This window comes from Scyliorhinus torazame, chromosome 13 (genome assembly GCF_047496885.1).
Source record: "Scyliorhinus torazame isolate Kashiwa2021f chromosome 13, sScyTor2.1, whole genome shotgun sequence".
NCBI classification, from domain to species: Eukaryota; Metazoa; Chordata; class Chondrichthyes; order Carcharhiniformes; family Scyliorhinidae; genus Scyliorhinus; species Scyliorhinus torazame.
The window spans coordinates 169,405,229-169,428,452 of NC_092719.1; the positions used below are offsets into that span (position 1 = coordinate 169,405,229).

The following is a 23,224-nucleotide window of genomic DNA, read 5'->3' on the forward strand; positions in this document are numbered from 1 at the left end:
CCAGAAGGGCAGTATGGCAGCACAGTGGTTAGCACTATTGCTTTACAGCGCCAAGGACCCGGGTTCGATTCCTAGCTTGGGTCACTGTGTGGAGACTGCACGTTCTCCCTGTGTCTGCGTGGGTTTCCTCCCACACGGCCCGAAAGGCGTGCTGTTAGGTAATTTCGACATTATGATTTCTCCCTCGGTACCCGAACAGGTGCCATAGTGTGGCTTTTCACAGTAACTTCATTGCAGTGTTAATGTAAGCCTACTTGTAACACTAATAAAGATTATTATTAAAGTCCCAGCTATAGCTTGTAGAATAGACTAATCTTTGATGACTTGTCTTCACCTCCGCTCTCCTTGCCCTCTCTTATCAACTCAACTGTAAGATAGGACTGTTAATAATACTACAGTATGGACGAGTTCTTGAACAACATGGGAGAGACATTTCAAATGAACAAAATTAGAAGGGCTCAATCTGGTTCTTGCAGAATGCATCACAGAATTCCTGATCAGGGTCAGAGCGGAGAAACAATCCAAGTGTTTCTCCCAGAGAAATACATTTCAGAATTCACTCCAGTCTATTCTCATAGAAGTCCTAATAATTGATTATGCTATCAGTGATTTAGAAGCTGTATTCACAGGTATAAAACATCCAATTAGTAATATTGTAAATGTTCTTTAGATAACATATGATCCATTGTGCAAACAATGTTTGAAGCATTCAAGGAAAAACACAACAGAAGTGACTATACAGAAAAACAGGAAATATAATGCTGCTCAGTTGGATGCTGTCACAGGATGGTCTTTCCAGACCATGTCTCATCCTTACCTATTATCATAGAATTAACAGTGCAGTAGGAGGCTATTTGGCCCATCGAGTCTGCACCGGCCCTTGGAAAGAGCACCCTACTTAAGCCCACGCCTCCACCCTACCCCCATAATCCAGCAACACCAGTTAACCTTTTGGACACTAAGGGGCAATTTAGCATAGCCAATCCCACCTAACCTGCAGAGGATCAATATACTGTATTGTAGCACTCAGCCATGTAGACAAGAGTCCCAAGTTTGAAGTAGGGTCTGTGCTGAATTAGCCATTGTGGGATGTTGCAATGATCCTATAGCCAGCCAGAAATTGCCACCATTCAGTCACTACTACTGGAAGTACTCAAGTGGATGTTGGCTGAAAATGAAATCAGGTTGTGAACCAAGTTCATTCCTTCTCTTTTTTTTCCTTCCTCCCTCAAATGCCACCCAAACATATTTTTCATTACTCCTCTGCCTTCCTTCTCTGCAGTTTTCCCACCCCTGTATAGAGTGCCCATGGTTAATTCAAGAGTTCCCTTTTTGCCATTCTCCAACAAACCAAATTGCTGCAGTGGCAATTCAGCTCTTGCCATGTGGCATCTTTTTTTGATCATTCACCTTATTTCATCCTCTCATTGTGCCATTAAAATCCTGGTTGTCTACTGCCCCATTCCCAAATTTCTTCAAGATATTCTTCCTGTCCTCCATTAAATTCTGCAAAATAGACTAATCTTTGATGACTTGTCTTCACCTCAGCTCTCCTTGCCCTCTCCACTTCTACCCATAGCCACAGCTACCACCTTGAAGCTCAGATTAGTTATATTCTGTCAATTCCCGTGATTTTGATTAACAAGGCCATATCAGATCATTTCCTTATATCCATCTCTACTCGTGTCTCCCACCCGGTTTCAAAACTATTTGTGATTTGCCTATTGAAAAACATTCATCTCCAATTCATTTAACCGTCAACTGCTTCTGGCCTTCTATTCAATACAATACTACAGCAGTTTTTGGTTTGCTCAATCACTTCTGCAACATCCCAAGCAAAATCCTTACTTCTCATCTCAGATGTTCCCCTGGTATGGTCCTGATCTTATTTCAAGGCACACAACCATCTACCCTTAGACTGGTTGGGCATCAATCTTTACCAAGCCACATTATTCCCTGTCAAAATCACACACTACTCAAAAATTATGCTGGAATGTAAAGTTAACCCTGGGTTCCACTTCAGTGCCAACCGCTTTATAAAATCCCACTTCCCTGTCCCCTCTGCCAAATGAAGGAGCTCATAGATTTACTTGCTACCTTCTCCAATCCAGCCAACCTAATGCTGAACACCATCTTTCTTGTTCTCTTTGCTCATGCTTTCTCCAAGCCCATATTGTGCTTGGGACCAGCTTCTAACCCCCCACCCCCCCAATAAACTGAAAATTCTAAATTCCTTCCTGGTCCCATGCTAGCTTACCATTGTTAATAGTTCTTTCACATGGTCGTTCATCCTTTCAAAACTATTGTCATCACCCAACCCCTCCAAACATAAACCCTCAATCTCTCGGTCCTTGGAACTAACCATGCCAGCCTCCCTCTCCAAAATTACATCCGATTCCACACCAAGTTCTGCTTGCTCTTCTCTGTTCCTGCTGATTTATATTGGCTCCTAACCCACAAAGTTTAAATCTTATGCTGAAATCTTTCCATGGTCTCACTCTCTCCTATCTTTACTATTGCCCCCCAGCCTACAAACCTCTCCAATCCACTGTTCCTTTGATTCCTACCTCCTATGCAGTTTCCTACCCTCCATCACAGCACGGTGGCTATGGTTTCAGACACCTGGGCATCACATTATGGAATTCCCTTTCTAGTCTCCATCCATTTCTCTACCCCACTCACTTCCTTAAGTCCCATCTCCACTCCAATCCTTTATCAGCAACCGCCCATTTTTTCACTTACACATCTGAAGAACCCTGGGACATTTTCTCTGTTAAAGCTGCTACATTATTGCATGTTACTGTTAGTACTCCGTGTAAACTCAAACTAAGAACTGCTACTCAGGAAGTGCCTCAGGAACGTTGAGAAACCCTTGCAAGTGTATCTGAGCATGGGTTATTGCTTTCAAAACAATGGGTAAAGGCAAGAAAATCAACTGGAAAAATAGAACAGATATTAAAAAGAATCTCGTAGCCAGGAATTCCAATTATATAAATTATCTGCTTAGAAAAGAATCACCCCCACACACCCCATTCTTTTCCTTCCCCCACCAAAAGTGATTGCAATTGTTAAGAGCAAACTGATTCACCTTGATGACTGTGACCTCTTTCTGCAACCTTAAGTTTTAGGGTGGTCTACATTACCCCAAAGTCAGGCTCAAAATGGTGTGTGCTCTACAGCAAAGACAGCATAGAAAGAAAGAAGCAATAAGTCATTACCAAAAGGCATTCTGGACAAAGTACAAAATAAAAGTCATGACTTTCAGACAACTGATAGACACATTAAAGATAAAAGATACACAGTTACTTATTAAATGAAATGTCATACAGTTCTGATGTCTCTTCCTATCACATTTTACCACAACATTAAAAACATTAAGTGTTCTTAAAGGCAGACAACATAATTTGAAGCAAGACATTATGGATGGTGGAACTCTGAAATAAAAATAGTGGATATTGGAAACACTCAGCAAGTTGAGTTAACATTTTAGGTCGATAACCTTTTGTTCTGATTAAAGTTTTTTTTACCTGAAACATTAACTCTATTTCTCTCTCCACACATACTACCAGACCTGCCGAGTATTACCACGATTTTGTTTTTATCCCAGCAAGTAATGTCACTTTTAGAAAAGAAATGAAGAAAACCAGAAGAAAAAGGACATACAAAACATTTCCCCACACACACAAAAACAAACACAAGTTATCATAATGATGCAATAGGCTGTCATATACAATTCCTCACAACACTACCATAATCTCAACTCCAGCGCATCAAGATTAACAGCGGAGAACATACTAAAAAAACTGCTCTTCCCCCAGCCCATAGGCTCCGATATCTCTATGCTATGATGCTCCATGTAGAACTTTAAATTCACAAAACTTCCACTCCCCCCTGCAAAAATCCTTCTGGTCACTTTAATCTTTTTCTTGCCAAACCTGCACATCTTTGGCAACCGGAACATCCAGGGGAAACCCACGCAGGCATGGGGAGAACGTGCAAACTCCACACAATCACTCAGCGCCAGAATTGAACCCAGGTCCCTGGCGCTGAGGCAGCAGATCTAACCACTGTGCCACCATGCCGCCCATTCTTCGAAACTCTAGAGAAAACAGGCCCAGTTTCCCCAATCTCCCTTCGTAGGACAGTCCTGCCATCCGGGAACAAGTCTGGTGAACCTTCGTTGCACCCACTCTATGACAATAAGACGACCAAAACTGCATACAGTAGTCAAGTGCAGTCTAACCAAGGTTCTATACAATTGAAGTAAGACTTCACTATCTCCTGTACTCAAATCCTCTTACAATAAAGGCTAGAGTACCATTAGTCTTCCCAAGTGTCTGCTGCACCTGCATGTTATCCTTCATTGACTTGATGAGGACACCCAGATCTTTTGGTACACCTACACTTTAATCTCTTATCATTGAAGAAATACTCTGCGCATCTGTTCCTCCTACCAAAGTTGATAACCTCATATTTTTCCACATTATATTCTACTGTCATGTTCTTTCCCATTCACTAGGTCTGTCCAAATCTTCTTGAAGCCGATTCCCATCTTCCTCACACCACGCATTCCTACCTAGCTTTGTGTCCTTTGCAAACTTGGAAATATTACATTTGGACTCCACATTCAAATCATTGATATATTTTGTGAACAGCCTGAGGACTGATCCATACGGTATCCCATTAGTCGCAATCTGCCAAAGCAAGAATGACCTCTTTATTCCTATTCTTTGTTTTCTGCCTGTTAACCAATCCTTAATCCATGCCAGTATATTACCTCCCTTCCGATGTGCTTTAATTCTGCAAACCAAGCTTCTGAGGGGGACTTATCAAAAGCCCAATTCTGTTAGTAACATCCCCCAAAATACCCCTACAGGTCCGTCAAACAGGATTTCCCATTCATAATCCTTGTTGACTATGCCCAATCAGAACATTATTATCCGGGCAGCACAGTGGCGCAGTGGGTTAGTCCTGCTGCCTCACCGTGCTGAGGTCCCAGGTTCGATCCCAGCTCTGTCTGTGTGGAGTTTGCACATTCTCCCCGTGCTTGCGTGGGTTTCGCCCCCACAACCCAAAGATGTGCAGGGTAGGTGGATTGGCCATGCTAAATTGCCCCTTAATTGGAAAAAATGAATTGGGCACTCTAAATTTAAAAAAAAAAGATTATTATCCAAGTGCCCATTTATCACATCCTTTATAATAGATTCAAACATTTTCCCTACTACTGATGTACGGCTAACAGGTCTGTAGTTCCCTGATTTTTCTCTCTCCCTTTTTAAGTAGTGCAGTGACATTTGTCAACTTCCAATCTGCAGATACCATTTCAGAATCTGTAGAATTTTGGAAGATGATCGCCAATGCATCCCCTATCTCCATAGCTACCTCTTTCAATGTTCTGGGATGTAGGCCATCAGGTCCTGGGGACTTAGCAACATTTAGTCCCATTAGCTTTTCCAATACAACCTTCTCCATTATAAATTTCCATCAATTCCTAATTCTCTATTCGTAGTCCATTTACACATTACAGAACTAACGTAAAATATAATTAGATTGAAGAAACACGATACGAACAATGGGATGGGACGTATCCTATTACTAAACTGTCTGCTAACCCAAGAACAATAAGTTGCATGGTTATTAAATTATAGAACACTTTAGTTTTCTCATTTTTAATATTGCTTGTCGAGATTCCTGCTAAGCCAAAGTGATCAAAGAGCCACTAGAAAGGAAAAGCAATTAGAAGAGGGGAAAAAGGAAGCAAATGCATTGTTTAAAATTTGCTACGGTCAGATTTTCGGAAGTATTTGGTTTGCTGAAGGAATTATGCCATTAGGGTTACATGAAGCCAAATCTTATCGTTTACCATGAACAATGAAGGTCATAAAATGCAACTGCAGTAATTGCAATTATGGTGATTCCAACATGACTTTGAAAATTACAGTAAACCCTAAGGACTATATCAATGCTTTAACACGAGTATTATAGGAGAGTGACCAATAAAATTAATCATTTGAGCACCAACACAAACTGTGTTTTCAGTGGGGCAATGTGTGGTGGATTTGTGCAGTAACAGGCTTTGTGAAATGGTGGGATAATGCACCTATTCACACCATACTCTGCACACAACATGTTCCCTAATCAAGCTTGGTCATAAAACAGACACAGAAGAGACATACTCACCCTGGGCTATTCTCAATAGCAACGTCCTTTATTATAGAACAACATCCCAAGGTTTTTCAAGCAGGCATAGTCACAAATTCTGATGCCAAACCAGAGGAGCAGGGATGACAAAAGCTTAGTCAAAAAGGCGGATTTTGAATAGAGGAATAAAAGGCGGAGGTATTCAAGGCTGAATAGGATGCAAAGATTGCAAAGCATGGTTCAAAGTTAGCTGGGGAGGAATCAGTGGCAAAAATATTGTATTTGCGCCAAGAGCTGAAGACTATAGCCCAGTGTTCCCAATGTTTAATTTGAGAAAGTCACAGCTCATCCAATATTGAATGTTAAACAAGCAATCTGGCAGCATAGAGGCAGCGGAGGGGTCAAGAGGGGTGGTGGAAAGGTAAAACTGGGTGTTGTCAGAACGTACGTGGAAGCTGACCCAGGTTTTCAGATGATGTTGCCGGGGTAGCACGCCAATGAGAAAAAGAGCGGTGCAAGGTTCCGAGAAGGTTAAAAGTAAAAGTCATGGAAGTGAGATAAGCAGCCGCTAACAATGAAACCAAGCAAAGGCAGACCAACTAAGCATGACAACGGAGGAGAGCCATTGCAGAACCGGTGTTTAATTTTATGTTAGACTGCATCACAGTCAAACAGTATGTCATTTGATTAGGACCATTTCAGTGTAATAGCAAGAGACAGAAACCTGATCGGAGAGATTCAAACATAATGGGTGGAATCTTCCGGTCTCGTTACACTCACGCTCGAGCCAAACGAGGCCAGTGAATAGCAGTAGGGGCCAAAAATGAGAAACGCGCCAGGCACCAAACAGTTTGCGATGCAACCGGTCCGCTCCCGTAGGCAAAATCGGAATCTCGCCGTAGCGAGGCGAGAAACCAATAATCATCACTTAAGACCAATTTCCATACAATTAACAAGAGCCACCCCTTATCCAACAGCCTCCTGTCATTCAGCGACCCCCCAAGTGCTCATGCTGGCACAGATTAGTACACCTTTTGAAAAACGTGAACCTGACAGAAGGGCTTTTGTAGGTAGCCGAGAAGGTGTGCAGCCATCTTTGCTCACAGGCAAAGAGCCCAGGGGTGCTGGGATTGCCGCCTCAGTGGGAGGTGGGGGACCCTCCGCAGGGGTGGGGAGGGTCCTGGTTGGCAACTGGGGGTCGACCACTCATGGCACCAGCATGCCAACCCTTGGATTGTTTACCTGTTCTGGGGGCAACCCTTGTCGCTGCCCGTCTGCCCCACTGACCACCCATAACCCCCGTCGACTGCCGAGGCCTCTGGCTGTGCGGCTGAAGGCTATTGCTGATAGGGAATTGGCAATCGTAGTTAAGTGAGCACTTCACACATCCCAAGTGGATTCCTGTGGGTGGGCGGGCCATGTAACATGTGGGAGTCATTGCCTAGAATCCCAATCACACCTTGTTGCCTGGACACTGTGGTTGAACACTGCAGGAGGAAACACCACACACGCAGCAGCCAACATCCGAACACACAGGGGATGGGACACAGCTCCGAGGTCTTGTCGGAGGGTGGGTCGGCGGCACGGGGAGGGGGGATACTTGGCGAGAAGGGCCAAACGTTCGGCGGTCAGCTCGCATTGCGGAAGAACGTGGCAGAGGCACAATAATGGTTGTGCACAAAGGTGTTTAATGTGTGATACAATCATTCACTCTCCCGATGGTGCAGCGTTATCAGAGGGGGCCAGCAACTCAATTCAACATTAAATGGTCCTCTTAACGAGGCCTCACAGGCCTCGCGCCGCAAATGAAGCCTCGGCAGCTGACGCTGGGACCGCACACGCCAGCCCCCCGCTAACAGGGTCAAGCAGCACTTAAGCGGACTCGGTCAGCCAACCCCAGCCATTTCACATCACTGGCGTCCCTTCACACCCCCCTCCCCAAGGGAGCATTCAACCCCAACTCCCGATGTGACCCCCAACCCTCCCTCCAGCCCCTCCCCTTTCAAACCTCTCTCCCCAACACCACTGTGAACCACGCGTGTGGCTAACAATGCCCTCTCTGTGTCTCCTCCGGAAAAGCTGTCCCATAATTGTCAGAAGAGGGCCCAGTCTGGCGGAGGGGTGCCGGACTAAAAAATCCTCACCTCTTTCAAGGACCAGGCCCTGGAGGTGACTGGGGTGGCCGAGGACAGATCGCTCACCCAAGCGGAGACTGGCAGACGCCGCTGAGGTGAGAAACCACCCAGGAGACCTATCGAACACGAGTTCTTATTGCCTTACTGACTGACCCACCCCTCTCACTGGCCACATATCCATTCCCCCGCAGATTCTCCAGCCGACAGCGCCGGCCCATCCCAAACTCGGAGTGGCGGCTGCGGACTCTGTCCAGCGCTGCCACAGTCAGTGGAGGGCCGATCCGCGGGTGGGGGGACATTATTCAGGGCTGGGGGCACTGTGGGGGTTGGTTCGGGGCGTGCCAGCTGGCCAAAGGGGGACTATTTCGCAGACCGGATCCGCAAGCGGCTGGCGCCAGATAGCCCAAGAATCGGAGATCTGTCCTCGGCCACCCCAGTCACCTCCAGGGCCTGGTCCTTGAAAGAGGTGAGGATTTGTTAGTCCGGCACCCCTCCACCAGACTGAGCCCTCTTCTGACAATTATGGGACAGCTTTTCCGGAGGAGACACAGAGAGGGCATTGTTAGCCACACGCGTGGTTCACAGTGGTGTTGGGGAGAGAGGTTTGAAAGGGGAGGGGCTGGAGGGAGGGTTGGGGGTCACATCGGGAGTTGGGGTTGAATGCTCCCTTGGGGAGGGGGCGTGAAGGGACGCCATTGGTGCGAAATGGCTGGGGTTGGCTGACCAAGTCAGCGTCAGTGCTGCTCGACCTTGTTAGCGGGGGGTGGGCGTGTGCGGTCCCAGCGTCAGCTGCCGAGGCTTCATTTGCGTCGAGAGGCCTGTGAGGCCTCGTTAAGAGGACCATTTAATGTTGAATTGAGTTGCCGACCTCGCTGGGCCAAGTACCGGGAAGCTTGCGGCAATTCCCGCTCGCTGCCACACTTAGAAATGTTTCCGGAGGATTGCGCCCAATATGGGAAAAATGAACACAGGAGGTGCAACATGTTAAAGGACTTGAAAGAAAGGTGAACTTGGAAAAACTGTTTCTGAGTTTCATTAAACATATACTTATCTTTGTCAGTCCAACCCAAGCAATGACATTTACTTCTCTGACTGCCACTGCAATAGCAGACGGCTTGTTAGCAATTAAGTAGTCATAATTTATTTTAAAGTTCAGAGGTCCTGATATTGTTTTATATTTGTAAACAGTAATGCCTAACCAGTAAGCATGATTTGGTGCAATTGTAACAAAATTGACCTCTAGTGACTACAGTAAGCTCATGATGACTTAGAGAATTTGTATCAGGGGGCTGGATTCTCTGGTCGCCGATGCAGAAATTGCATTCGGCGATCGGTCGGAGTACCTTGAGTTCCCGCCTCCTCCAAACCGACTAGGAGTACGCCGCGCCACGTATCGACGGCCTCAGGACGTTGCCCGAGGCCCGTCCCCCGATCCTCTGCCCCCGACCAACCGAGTTCACGACGGCGTGGGAGTGGCGGCTGCGGACTCTGTCCAGCGCTGCCACAGTCAGTGGAGGACCGATCCGTGGGCGGGGGGGGGGACATTATTCAGGGCTGGGGGCACTGTGGGGGTTGGTTCGGGGGGTGCCAGCTGGCCAAAGGGGGACTATTTTGCAGACCGGATCCGCAAGCGGCTGGCGCCAGGTAGCCCCAGAATCGGAGAATCCAGTCCCAGGTTCCCATCAAGTTTTTTATCATGACAGAATACATGTTGTAACAGCTAATTCAGTAACTACTTGTTAACGCAACATCACCTCTGTGTCCAAGGTACTAAAGTTTTAGAGACGGGAAAAGCAGTGCAAAATGTTGTTGCTGGTCTTCCATTAGTATGGGAAGTTTTTTTTTAAATTTCAAGTATCCAATTTATTTTTCCCAATTAAGGGGCAATTTAGCATGGCCAATCCAGCTACCCAGCACATCTTTGGGTTGTGGGGCGAAACCCACGCAAACAGGGGGAGAATGTGCAAATTCCACATGGACAGTGACCCAGAGCTGGGATCGAACCTGGGACCTCGGCGCCATGAGGCACCAGTGCTAACCACTGCGCCACCGTGCTGCCCTATTAGTATAGGAAGTATAGCAGCTTATTATGTTCCTGACATAAATGTGTAGTTCTGGTTCAACAGAATGTCTACAGCAATGAAGAAGCAATGATTTTTCAAACTGCTTCCACAGTCTGAACAGCTCCAGTTTAGTTAAAAACCTGTCAACAGAAAAATAATTACCCAGATTTACTCAACTAAGCTGAAAGTGCGGAATTCTGCAAAGTTGGTGTGTTTGATTGGCAGAAGTGGTGTCCTTAAAATTGTTCACTCAATGGTGAACTTAGGATATATCCACCAATGAGAATGTAGTGCTGAAATTAGGCCTTTGCAGATAAAAACTGCCCCTTCCCACCTAATATAGGAACAGAAGTAGGCTATTCAGCATATTATGGGCCAGGGTTTAGAGAACACCAAAGTATATCATGGAGTTCACCTGATCCACAACTTTGAATAAAATTTGATTATGGGGAGCACAAGGGCCCACTTTACAGGTGTGATGGAACAGAGAACTAAAGTATTTTTAAACAAAAACAATTTTTATTCTATGAATCCAGTTAACATTTTATAAACACCCAGTAAACATCTTATCAACTACCAACACTGATAACCCCCCCTAAAAAGATACTGTACTCTATAAGTAACCCTTAGGAACCCACCAAAAAGATACAGTACTCTATAAGTAACCCGTAGTAACTTTCCTAACAACATATAAGCCAAAACACTTTTTAACAAAGCCGGGGGGGGGGGGGGGGGGGGTTGAATTCTCTACATAAACAGGTATTACTTTGAAATTATCAAATGATTTGGAGACATTCTTCAGAGAGATATATACGCCTTCTTGCTTGAATGCAGCTCTCCAACTACAAGCGAAACTAAAACGCGGAGCCAAAAAGAGCTTCCAGCTCAAAAACAAAAGTAAAAAGCAGAATCACATTCCAGCTCCATCCACACAATGACATCACTGCAGCCATTTGATAAAACACACTTTTCTTAAAGGGACTCTCGCCTGACAAGCCTCACAAGAATGTCGCACCATTCAGTTAGATCATGCCTGATCTGTACTTTAACTTAATTTATCCATCTTTGTCATATCTCCCGGAATACACTTACTGAACAAAAAAAATCAATCTCAAGTCTTGAAAAATTCAATTTACCCAGCCTTTAAAGGAAGGGGTTCCAGATTTTCACTCCTTGCGTGAGTAAATGCTTCATCACTTCACTCATAAATTCACTCCTTTTGTCCCAAAATCTTTACCAGAGGAAGTAGATTCTCTTAACTGAACACCATTATCATTCCAACACTTTGATTAGGTCACTCCTCAAACATTCTAAACTAAAGGGCGTACAAACAAAGTTTAAGCAACCAGTGATGAATATAGAAATAGTTATATATATTTTACATTCTGTATTATATATTGCTGGAGATTCCCTGGAGAGGTAAATAATTTATGAGCGATTGTATTTAGTCCTAGCAGGCCATGGAACTTAGTGGGATATAGATGATGTAATTAATGGGAGGAGCCAGATCTGTCTGTAGCTTTGTAGTCTGTTACAGGATTTTATGTTGAACAGCAGTTTTACCAAATGCTGCTAGGTTGAGCAGAAGTGTGTTGGATTTGTTCTTGAAAGGATCTCTCTCCAAAAGTCTCTACACAGATGAGTAAGTTACCTGTTTTCTTAACTTTATTTATAAGAGGCATATGGGTTGCTTAATTGGAATTTGTGGCAGGTGTAGCTAACAAGTTCAAGTTTTTCCTTTTATTTAAGAACTGTTTAACTGTTAATTGTGAACCTATTTATTTGCCGTTAATGTGGTTAAGTTGGTGCTTAAATTTAATTTTGTTTAAACATAAAAGATACCTATTGGTCAGAATCATTACTCCTCGGGTGAAGTATCCTTTCCTCACAGTTTCACAAATTAAAAAAATTGTTTGAAGTTCTTGTCTGGTGTCCGAACAAAGTTGGTGTCTGTGCTGGTACCTAACAAACCTGTTCTCATCCTTTAAACCCTGGTTTCATTCTGGTAAATCTGCATTGTATCAGTTTCCATTCAATACTGATTAATCCTGAATAAAACCATATATGCAGAAAGATGAGAAAGAGTGGGAGCGAAAGAGAGCATGAATGAGTACCAGAACCCAGCTCCCAATTCCACAGGTTCGCCTTTAAACTCTACTTAGTGTCCAGTGAGACAACCATTGCATAATAGATTGAGCTTCAATAAGTTCACTATTTAGACTGGATGCATTCTCTAAGCTGGCACGGTAATTTGGCAGATGCTTCTGAGCTACCCTTGAAGGCAATTATGATCCCAAAACAACTTCCTTTCAACTTAGTAATGTCAATATTAAACATTCGCAAAGATTACCATACTGATTATTCACAATTATTTATACAACAAAAAGAAAAATCATTTATGTAACATGCTTATGCTCTAGGTGGAGAAATTCTACTATAATTTTATAACTGTAAACATTGAAACAACATTTCAATGTCTTTCGAGTCATAATATTGAACTGATGATATTGAGCTGCGCTTTTCAATTAAAAAGTTCATATCTTGCTAAATGCATGGTTGTAGCAGACAGTAACTATTAACAACACGATTATACTTGTCACTTTCATGTTAAGAAACACATTTACTTACCAGTTGATGGAGGAGTAGGCGAAGATGGTGATGTTAAAGGAGAACTAGCGCCAGAGCCTGAAGGGAAAATCATGTTGTAAAGGGGTGAGTAAAACGGTTTTGTTTACAAAGCAATTTGATAAAGTGAATATTTTGATCTGTAATAAATTTCCAACATGCTGAAGGAACAATCCACATTTCTCCCCGTACTTCACAATGCCACAATTCAGTATAATGGTGAATTTTGTCTGAGGAGGTACTATTTTATATGTTGTGCCCCTTGCAGTTCATTGCATCTTGTTCATAGCATGTGCAAGGCTGAATTCTGTACAGGTAAAATACTTGACTACATATCGGCTGATGTTTGTAAAAATCTTTTTGATTGGCAATGAAAAATGGACCACAAAAAAGTTTAATTCATTACCAACAAAAAGCAGAACAAAAGCTTTATTCAATGGTCGGTGCCTCTATTGTCATCAAATGACCTTCTTTAGATCAGCATCATGTACCCTTCCTACGCCACCATGTGCTGCACATATTAACTTCTGGACAATAATTAATCTACAAAAATAAAGATGACCATTAATTGCTTTTTTGACTCTTTGCCTTTCAGAAAAATATTTAGAAGTCAAAGTTTTGGTTTCATAAGTAAAAGTATGGACTTCAAATTAGAACTAAAACTCATTCTTGGACTTTTAAGATGGAGTGTTTTTATTTTTTTGCTCCTTCTTAAAATAAATCATTTTTAAAGATGTACTGAAGAAAAAAGTTTTTAAAAACCCTCAAAGAATACTTTAAATGTCAATACCTCAATTGTCAGCTGTGGCACACTTGCTAGCATTCTCACCTCAGAAGATGGTCAGATCAAATCCCACTCTGGGATTTGAGCACAAAATTAAATGCTGACTGAGCAGTACTGAGGGAGTGCTGAACAGACAGACTTTGATGTAATCTTTCAGATTAGATGTTATACCATGGCCCGGTCTATCTCACAGGTGGACATAAAAGATCCCTCAGAACTATTTTGAAGAGAGGCTGACATTTTGGCCTTTGCCTCCTTTGTAGCTCGGAGACGGATCTTATTAGCGTGGAGGGACTCGGAGCCCCTGAAATCGGTGGTACAGGTTAGTGACATGGCAGGGTTTCTCAGGCTTGAGAAAATTAAGTTCGCCCTGAGAGGATCAATGTTAGGGTTCATCCGGAGGTGGCAGCCGTTTATCGACTTCTTCGGGGATAACTAAACTATTGGCAGATACAATAACAAAAAGTTAGTGAATGAGGGGGGTAGAGGGAGTTAGTTTAGTTTAGGTGGGATCAGCGAGAGGAGATGGAGGGACTTGGGAGTTGTGTATATAATCTATGTTGGCGAGGTATGGTTGTTGGTTGGGGGGGGGGGTTACGCACTGAATTATGTTTACATTTTATTGGTATATTTTGTTGTTATAAAACCATAACTGCCATAATAAAATATTGGTTTAAAAAAAGCTATTTTGAAGAGGAGTGTGTGCCACGGTGTCCAGGACACTATCCATCCTTCAATTAAAATCACTAACATAGGTTTATCTGATCATGATCACATTTCTGTTTGGGCTGGGTGGGGGGGGTTGGTGTGCGAAAATTGCCTGCTCCTACATTCACAACAACGACTACACTTCTTAATGATAATCTTTATTGTCACAAGTAGGCTTACATTAACACTGCAGTGAGGTTACGGTGAAAAGTCCTAGTCGCCACATTCTGGCACCTGTTCGGGTAAACAGAGGGTGAATTCAGAATGTCCAAATTACCTAACAGCACGTCTTTCGGGACTTGTGGGAGGAAACCAGAGCACCCGGAGGAAACCCACGCAGACAAGGGGAGGACGTACAGACTCCACACAGACAGCGACCCAAGCCGGGAATCGAACCTGGGACCCTGAAACTGTGAAGCAACAGTGCTACCCACTGTGCTACCGTGCGCCCTCCCAAAGTGTTGAAAAGCACTCGAGACACCCGGAGGTCATGAAAGGCAGTATAGAATTGCAAGTCCTTCTTTAAATTAATGAAGCATTTGAAATACTTTCTTCAATTTTACTGAAGTAAACTTTACTACTATTCACGCAAGTTGGTTAACAAAGGAATGGTAACAACTATTAACGTTGGCACGAACTATGCTGATATCGCCGCGGGTACCCCAACACTTCTGTCAATGGAGATGTATAGTTTTGCTTTTGGAATGGTGTGAGGATTCAAGTGAAACTCCAGTGAGAATAAACAGCCCAGTCATCATGTCACAATTTATTAAAATTTAGTGTACCAAATTCTTTTTTTTCCAATTAAAGGGCAGTTTAGCATGGCCCATCCACATACCCTGCACATCTTTGGGTTGTGGGGGTGAGACCAAGGCGGACACGGCGAGAATGTGCAAACCCCACAATGACCTGCACGCCTAGATCCCTCTGCATGTTAATGTTCCCAAGGGTTCTGTCATTTACAGTATAATTCATACCTAGATTTGATCCTCCAAAATGCATCACCTCGTATTTGCCAGATTAAACTCCACCTGCCATTTCTGTGCCCAAGTCCCCAATCTATCAATATCCTATTGTATCCTCTGACAATCGTCGGCACTATCAGTAACTCCGCCAATCTTCATATCATCCACAAACTTATTAATCAGACCATCCAGTTTTTCTCCAGATCATTTATATATACTACAAACAACAGAGGTCCCAGCACTGATTGCTGTGGAACACCACTAGTTACAGATCTCCATTCTGAAAAACAGTCTTCCACCGTTACTCTGTCTTCTATAGCCAAGCCAGTTCTGCATCCATCTAGTCAGCCCACCCCAAATCCCACGTGATTTTAATTTTTGTACCAGTCTGCCATGTGGGACCTTGTCAAATGCCTTACCAAAGTCCATATAAACTACATCCAAAACCTTTCCCTCATCAGTTTTCTTTGTCACCTCTTCAAAAAACTCAATCAAGTTGGTGAGACATGACCTTCCCTGTACAAAACCATGCTGCCTGTCACTAACTAGTCCAATTTCCTCCAAATGTGCATATATCCTGTCCCTCAGTATATTACTAGGCATACCTTTGTTCCTCTTTGATTCTGCCTTCTGTGTATTTGGCTGTCTGTCCCGATCAAATTCCTTGACTCTAGACATTAACACAACCTCATTGATCTCCCAATCATCAAGGTTTCTACGAATAAGCTATTCACATCTGATTCTATCTATGCCTTTTAATCCCATTACTGGGAGAGGCGCATCTCATACTGCCTTTTGAATATGGCTACCGCTGTCGCTAGGCAGATTCCTACTGGTTGCTGGACAGGTTGCATCTTATTATCTCTTGTTAAATTCGTGTTCCAGCTATTACTAGGCAAATCAAAGACAATATAAGAAATGTTGGGAGAGGAGTAGATCACATGGCCCATCAAGCATGCTCCACCATTCAATACAATCATGGCTGATCTTGGGCCTCAACTCATTTTTCCGTCTGCTCCCCAGATCCCTTAATTCCGAGTCACCAGAAATCTGTGTACCCCAGCCTTAAATCTAATCCTCCATGAAGCATCTACAACCCTCCGGCGTAGACAATTCCTAGGATTCATATCTCATTGAGTGAAGTAATTTATCCGCATCTCAGTCCTAAATGTTTTGCCACTTATTCTGAGACAGTGCACGTGTTTTAGGTTCTCTGACCAATGTAAACAATCTCTGTGTCCAACCTATCAAGTCCCTTCAGAACTTTGTATGTTTCAATGAGATCACCTGTCACTCTTCTAAACACCAAAGAAAATAAGCCCAATTTATTCAGCCTCTGATCATAGGACAAACCTCTCACCCCAGGGACTAATTTGGTGACAAATCACTGACTCCAATCCAGGCATACCCTTTCTTAAATGTGGAGACCAAAATTGCACACACTACTCCAGATACGGTCTCACCGAAGCCCTGTACAACTGCAAAAAGACCACTTTGTTCTTGTATTCCAATCCTTTTGCAAAGACCAAAATGCTATTTGCCTTCCTGCAACTTGCTTGCTGCAACTGCATGCCGCATGGCGGCACAGTGGTTAACACTGCTGCCTCACAGCACCAGGGACCCGGTTTAATTCTGGTCTTGGGTGATTGTGTGGAGTTTGCACCTACTCCCAGCGTCTGTGTGGGTTTCCTCCGGGTGCTTTGGTTTCCTCCCACAGTCCAAAGATGAGCAGGTTAGGTGGATTGGCCATGCTAAATTTACCCCTTGGTGTTCGGGGATGTGCAGTTTAGGTTATGGGGATAGGGTGGGGTTGGGTGGGCAGGAGAGTGTACCTGGGTAGAGTGTTCCTATGGAGGGTTGGTGCAGACTCAATGGGTTGAATGGCCTGCTTCTACACTGTAGAAATTCCATGACTGTGTTCCTTGTAAAACACATCCAAATCCCTTTGAACATGGACACTTCTAAGTTTCTCACCTTGTAAATAATATTCTGCTTTCCTATTCTTAAGACCAAAGTGAATAACTTCACACTTACCTATAGTATATATTCCATCTACCATCCTGTTGCCCACTCTCCCACCTGTCTCCATCTCTTTGCAGCCTCTGTGTCCTCCCTGCAGCTTACCTTTCCACCTAGCTTGGTACTACGGATTGAGCATCCCTTATTCAAAATGCTTGGGGCCGAGAGTTTCTCAGAGTCTGGAATTTTTGAATATGAAGCTGCAAAGACGCTCGTACACTGCTCAGAGACACCAGTCGGTGCTGTGTTTGACGGGTGGGGTGGGAGTCCGCGACTTCCCTCCCGACAGGGAATCAGGTTCCGGGTTCAACTCTTTTGGTGCAACATACTTGTGCCGTCAATTGGAAGGATACACACACGCATGTGTGTTCGGACACAGTGCAAGGAAAACTAGGCGCTCAAAACATGATTTCAGCGCTCGAGAAAAAGTGTGGGGTTCAGAGCTTTTTGATTTTCGAATAAGGGCTACTCAACCTGTATCATCAAATATAAATACATTACTCTGTTTCTTCATCTAAGTCATTAATGGAGATCATAAATGGCTGATGTCCTAGCACTGATATGTGTGACACTCCACTATTCATTGCCTGCCAGTGGAAAATCCCCATTTAAAGTCTGTTTTCTATCCGTAAACTAATCCTCAATCCATTAAACAAAAAGAGGCAGCACAGTAGCACAGTGGTTAGCACAGTTGCTTCACAGCTCCAGGGTCCCAGGTTCAATTCCCGGTTTGGGTCACTGTCTGTGAGGAGTCTGCACGTTCTCCCGTGTCTGCGTGGGTTTCCTCCCACAGTCCAAAGGTGTGCAGGTTAGGTGGATTGGCGATGCTAAATTGTCCTTAGTGCCATGAAAGGTTAAGTGGGGTTACTGTGGGCTTAATTGGGCTGCTCTTTCCAAGGGCCAATGCAGACTCGATGGGCCACATGGCTTCCATCTGTACTGTAAATTCTATGATTCCATGAAAGATTTTGGTCCAATACAAGAAGCACATAACAGGAACCAGGGCAACTGTATTTTAATGACTGGTCACTTCAATACTTACACAACGCATTTGGTATTTGAACTTGAAAGTGGGAATCTCCCATGGAGCTAAAACATAATGAAAAAATTCTGATGGTTCAAACAAATGTAGCCAATGACCTTTTGAGAACTGTGTTCAGAGAAAACATTTGCAGCAAGAAATATTCAGTTCTTCGAGATTTCTTTCTGCCAATATTGCTTCCTCTTAAAGACAGGACAGTGAGAAAAGTTGGCTCACAACAGATTTCTCCTTTTCATTCAGAAATGACTGGCAAACGGTCAGGACTGGCACGAACAATATTTTCTCCTTCCCGGCATGGGACATTTCAATGATGTATTTTACACATCAAAAGCCATGACAAAACAAAAAATCTACCCAGTCAGGGAGGAGGAGTCCAAATCAGCAGAATGTGAGTGTTACATTGACCAAATCAGCAGAATGTGAGTGTTACATTGACCTATCATTCAAATCCCTGCACCTCTTATGATCCGAGTTAGAATCTAGCCCAGATTGATGACATGAAGACTTCCTCTGACTGCTTGAGAATGAGGGAACCAACACAACGTGAAATTGTGTTGTCTCATCTAAATTCCTTGTGGATGTGGTCATAGCACAAAATTTCCCTTAAATTGACAAAAGTAATGGAAACTTGACATTAATATATGGCTTGTTATTGAGTGCACAACTAATGCAGAGTATGAGGAAAATAAGGACAGCTTTATTATGCTGCTGGCCAGGCTATAACTGACTTGTAATGCTTAAAATGGGAAAGTTTTCCATGGTTCACACCCTTATCCTTTAAGTTGATGCCCAAGAAAGCCCCCTGCCTCCCTCCCAACACCACATAAAGCTAGCTACAATTTTAATGTGAGCATCCATGTTCTTCCTCACTTAAAATTTTGCAAGAAGCAGTGCAAAGGTGTATGTTAATTTTCTATTTACTTATACTGCCCAAGGCACCAAATGGTGCCATCTGACAATTGTCATGTAACATTAAATGAATATACTGGTGCTTAAGATCTCAGACGAACCCCAACACATCTTGTCTACATGGTCCATATAACCTGGCATCATTCCCTTAACTCTATTCAACAAGTCACCAGTTTGGAAAACCTATTTCTTCTTTTGGTAAATAAAATTTCACCATTCACTAAAATTCTGGCACATTATTTCACTTGTGGATGTTATATTGCATTGCCAATCTCTACCTTTTGAGAAAGGATTCTCATTTAGGTTAGTAGACAATATGCATTGAGAATGATCTGTTCTGTAAAAATTTTTTGCATTTAATTAAAGCCAATATGGTCAGTAACTCCATTTAAACATTATCCTAAGAGGTTGAAGAATTCTTCAGTGTTTTAACTGTTGAAAATAACTCCTGAACAGAGATCTTTCTTGACTGAACTTGAATTGATTACCAATGTAATTTCAGTTAAGGCGGCACAATGGCGCAGTGGTTAGCACTGCTGCCTCACGGCGCCGAGGACCCGGGTTCGATCCGGACCTGAGTCACTGTCCATGTGGAGTTTGCGTGAGTCTCACCTCCACAACCCAAAGATGTGTAGGGTAGGTGGATTGGCCATGCTAAGTTGCATGGAAAAAAATGATAATTGGGTATTCTAAATTTAAAGAGTAAAAGAAAAAGTAATTTCAATTAAAATAAATCTTACCAGAGTTTACATTGTTTGAGTTGCTGCTTTTAGCTGAGATATCCACTTCACTCTCAGTTACAGACTGTTTTGACTTCTGCTTGTAAGAAAAGCATTTATTTAAAACAAATGCAAAACACCTATGTAGAACTATACCATACTTCATTCATGCAACCAAAGAAACAGCAAGCTTCAATGTATCGTGCAATGCTCATTAAAAATGAACATGCAGTAAAGCAGATGAAAATATAAAGTACAGATAGCTGCAACTTAATTCAAAAAGCTTTCAAAGAACAAGAAAAGCAATGTAACTAGACCTCTCTTGAACCAATTTTTGTTACCTTCGCTTGCTACAATAAAAGAACAGAAGAGTTTCATTATTTAATAGACAAAGCCATAGCTTCATAGGACTAAGACTGATATAATTATTTAATTATATTGTGCAAGCAAAATATTAAATATAATCATAATTGAAGAATGACATCATTGCCTTATTTATAATTCTAGTAAACAGAGCATAAATTCTAAAATTTATCTTAGCAAGATGTTCAGTTCTAATTATATTTTTACTAAATCATACATATGTATCTTAGATATGTACAATTCTGTAACAGAGACAGTAATCAAAACCTCACGAAATATAATTTACCTTTCGTGCTAAAATCTTCCTCCTCTTCTTCTCTTCCTCTGATCCATGATGAGACTGTGCCCGTGCCAGCCTTTTATGCCGATGAATCTTTTGGAATAAAGACAAATGGAAAATTTAGTTCTTGGTGGCATTAAAGGGCAGCACAGTAGCACAGTGGGTAGCATAGTTGCTTCACAGCCCCAGGGTCCCAGGTTCGATTCCCGGCTTGGCTCACTGTCTGTGTGGAGTCTGCATGTTCTCCGTGTCTGCGTGGGTTTCTTCCAGGTGCTCCAATTTCTCTCCACAAACCATAACCCTAACTTTCCCGAAAGACATGCTGTTAGATCAGTTGGACATTCTGAATTCTTTCTCCGTGTGCCCGAACAGGCGCCGGAATGTGGCGACTAGGGGCTTTTCATAGTGGCTTTGTTGCAGTGTTAAAGGAATGCTTGCCTTGATACTTTATCACTTTAGATATGGATTGTAATATCAGAGATTTAGATGAGGCTGTTACACACAGCATGATGCAAATATAATCTGACCTAGTCATATGGTACTCAGGCAAAGACCAAGCACATCATTGATAACCTGATGCCCTTTAACATTGCTCCCAAAAACACAATCTAAAAACGGAAAGAAAAGTGCAGATACAATCAAAATTATACTTCTAAATATTATGAGTAACTTTCGACAGTAGGTTCCAAGGTAGACATGCACTTTAGGTTTGAAATGACAATTGCTCTTGTAGTCGTGGCATAATTGAGATTTCTGGACATATTATTGATTTGTAACATTATAGTTTGTGTTGTTTTATTTAAAACGTGGAGATGCCGGCGTTGGACTGGGGTGGGCACAGGAAGAAGTCTTATAACACCAGGTTAAAGTCCAACAGGTTTGTTTTGAATCACTAGCTTTCGGAGTGCAGCTCCTTCCTCAGGTGAATGAAGAGGTGGTTTCCACAAACACATATACAGACAAATTCAATGATGCAAGATGATACTTTGAATAAAACAAAGTAAGGGCTTGCTTAACTCACAGCTTTCTGTTCTTCATTTAGCCTTTTCTCCATGCACTCTTTTGCTGCTTTTAAAGCCTCCTTCAGCTTAGTAGGCATCTGCCACAAAAAATAACATTTCTAAATAAGTGGTCTGGTTCCTTTATCAGCCTTTACATATATAAATGACATCAATTTAAGCTGCTTTCCTGGGGAAAAACCTATTTCCCCAAAAATAAATAAATAAAAATTAAGTTACTCTTTTGACCATTTTTGTAACTCATTAACTGAAATTGAATTGTTTCACATCCACATGCTTTTTAAAAGCAAAAAGCATAGGAACAGGAACATGCCATTCTTTCCCTCGAGCTTCAATTAAGTAATGGTAGATCTGTACATAAACTCCATTCATAATGTAAATTGAATGTTTAGTAGCGGCTTCATAAGATTTATACAGAACCCTGCAACCAATATGAGGAACATGGCTCCATGCGATAATTATGAGCAATGTTAAAAAAGTTGATAAGTTTTACTGCATGCAAGGAAATATTATTGGAAACTGAAGCAATCTTTGAATATTATATACTACATGGATAGCCATTCAAAATTAGTGCTTCAATTTTCCTGAAAGTAATATTAGAACAAAGATAATTAGAGGAGATCCTCTGAACTTATTTTCTGCAAAATATGAGCAATTGCCAAGAAAAAGTCATTCCTAGTACATAGTGAGAGCTCAAATTGCCTTTAAGTTAAATTATTTTACTAGAGTGTACCAGAAACATATTAAATCTCATAAAGAATTAAAAGCAACAAATGTACCAACATAGAAATGATTCAAACAAAACAACAGCTAGCAATTATGAAAAGCAATGATGCCTCAAACTTACAGGCTCATCTTCAAGCACTTATACGTCTGACCTTGACTTCATAATACTTGGGATACTATTTCAGCAGGAAACAGCACAGCAAGAGTAACAGAGAATTCACCATACATGCATCTACCTCTTTAATAATTTCTAACCTGCCTTCATTTCTATGGGGAGAACAAGGGAACTAAAATGCAAGAAATAAAAATAAAAATGCTGCAAATACTCAGCAGGTCAGGCAGCATCTATGGAAAAAGAGCGTTAACATTTCAGCTCGAGATGACCTTATATTAGAACTGAAGAAAAATAGAAATGTAACAATTTTTAAGCCATTGGTAGTGGGGAGGGAACAAGAAGAACAAAAGAAAAGGTATGAGATAGGGTGGCGGGTAGGAGAGAATTTTACAAAAGATTGCATGATGAAAAAGCCAGAGAGTGATAATGGGTATAGAAAAGAAACAAAGGCTGTGTTCAAATGAGGCATCAATGGCTATATAACAATAATCTGAATGCAACATGAAGGGATAATGAAACAAGACAAGGCCAACCCCAGCAAAACAAAGAGAAAACAACACATGGAACAAGATGGAGGCCGAGTTGTTCTATCTAAAGTTGTTGAATGTGTG

General features: G+C 42.4%; 1 protein-coding gene across 7 annotated transcripts in view; it reads right to left on the reverse strand.

The window, feature by feature from the left end:
• Nucleotides 1-23,224, reverse strand: part of pxk (PX domain containing serine/threonine kinase) — an 84,814-nt gene that overhangs the window by 2,425 nt on the left and 59,165 nt on the right. For 2 of the 7 annotated variants that reach the window (XM_072472384.1, XM_072472387.1), the window contains 4 exons: nt 21,775-21,852; nt 20,760-20,846; nt 20,132-20,207; nt 12,968-13,024 (listed from right to left, as the gene is read on the reverse strand). In XM_072472384.1, the coding sequence (XP_072328485.1) occupies nt 12,968-13,024; nt 20,132-20,207; nt 20,760-20,846; nt 21,775-21,852 (298 nt within the window). Of the gene's footprint in view, nt 1-3,088; nt 3,174-12,967; nt 13,025-18,482; nt 18,530-20,131; nt 20,208-20,759; nt 20,847-21,774; nt 21,853-23,224 lie in introns of all 7 variants that reach the window. The other 5 variants (XR_011934162.1, XR_011934161.1, XR_011934160.1 and 2 more) reach the window with 5 other exon arrangements.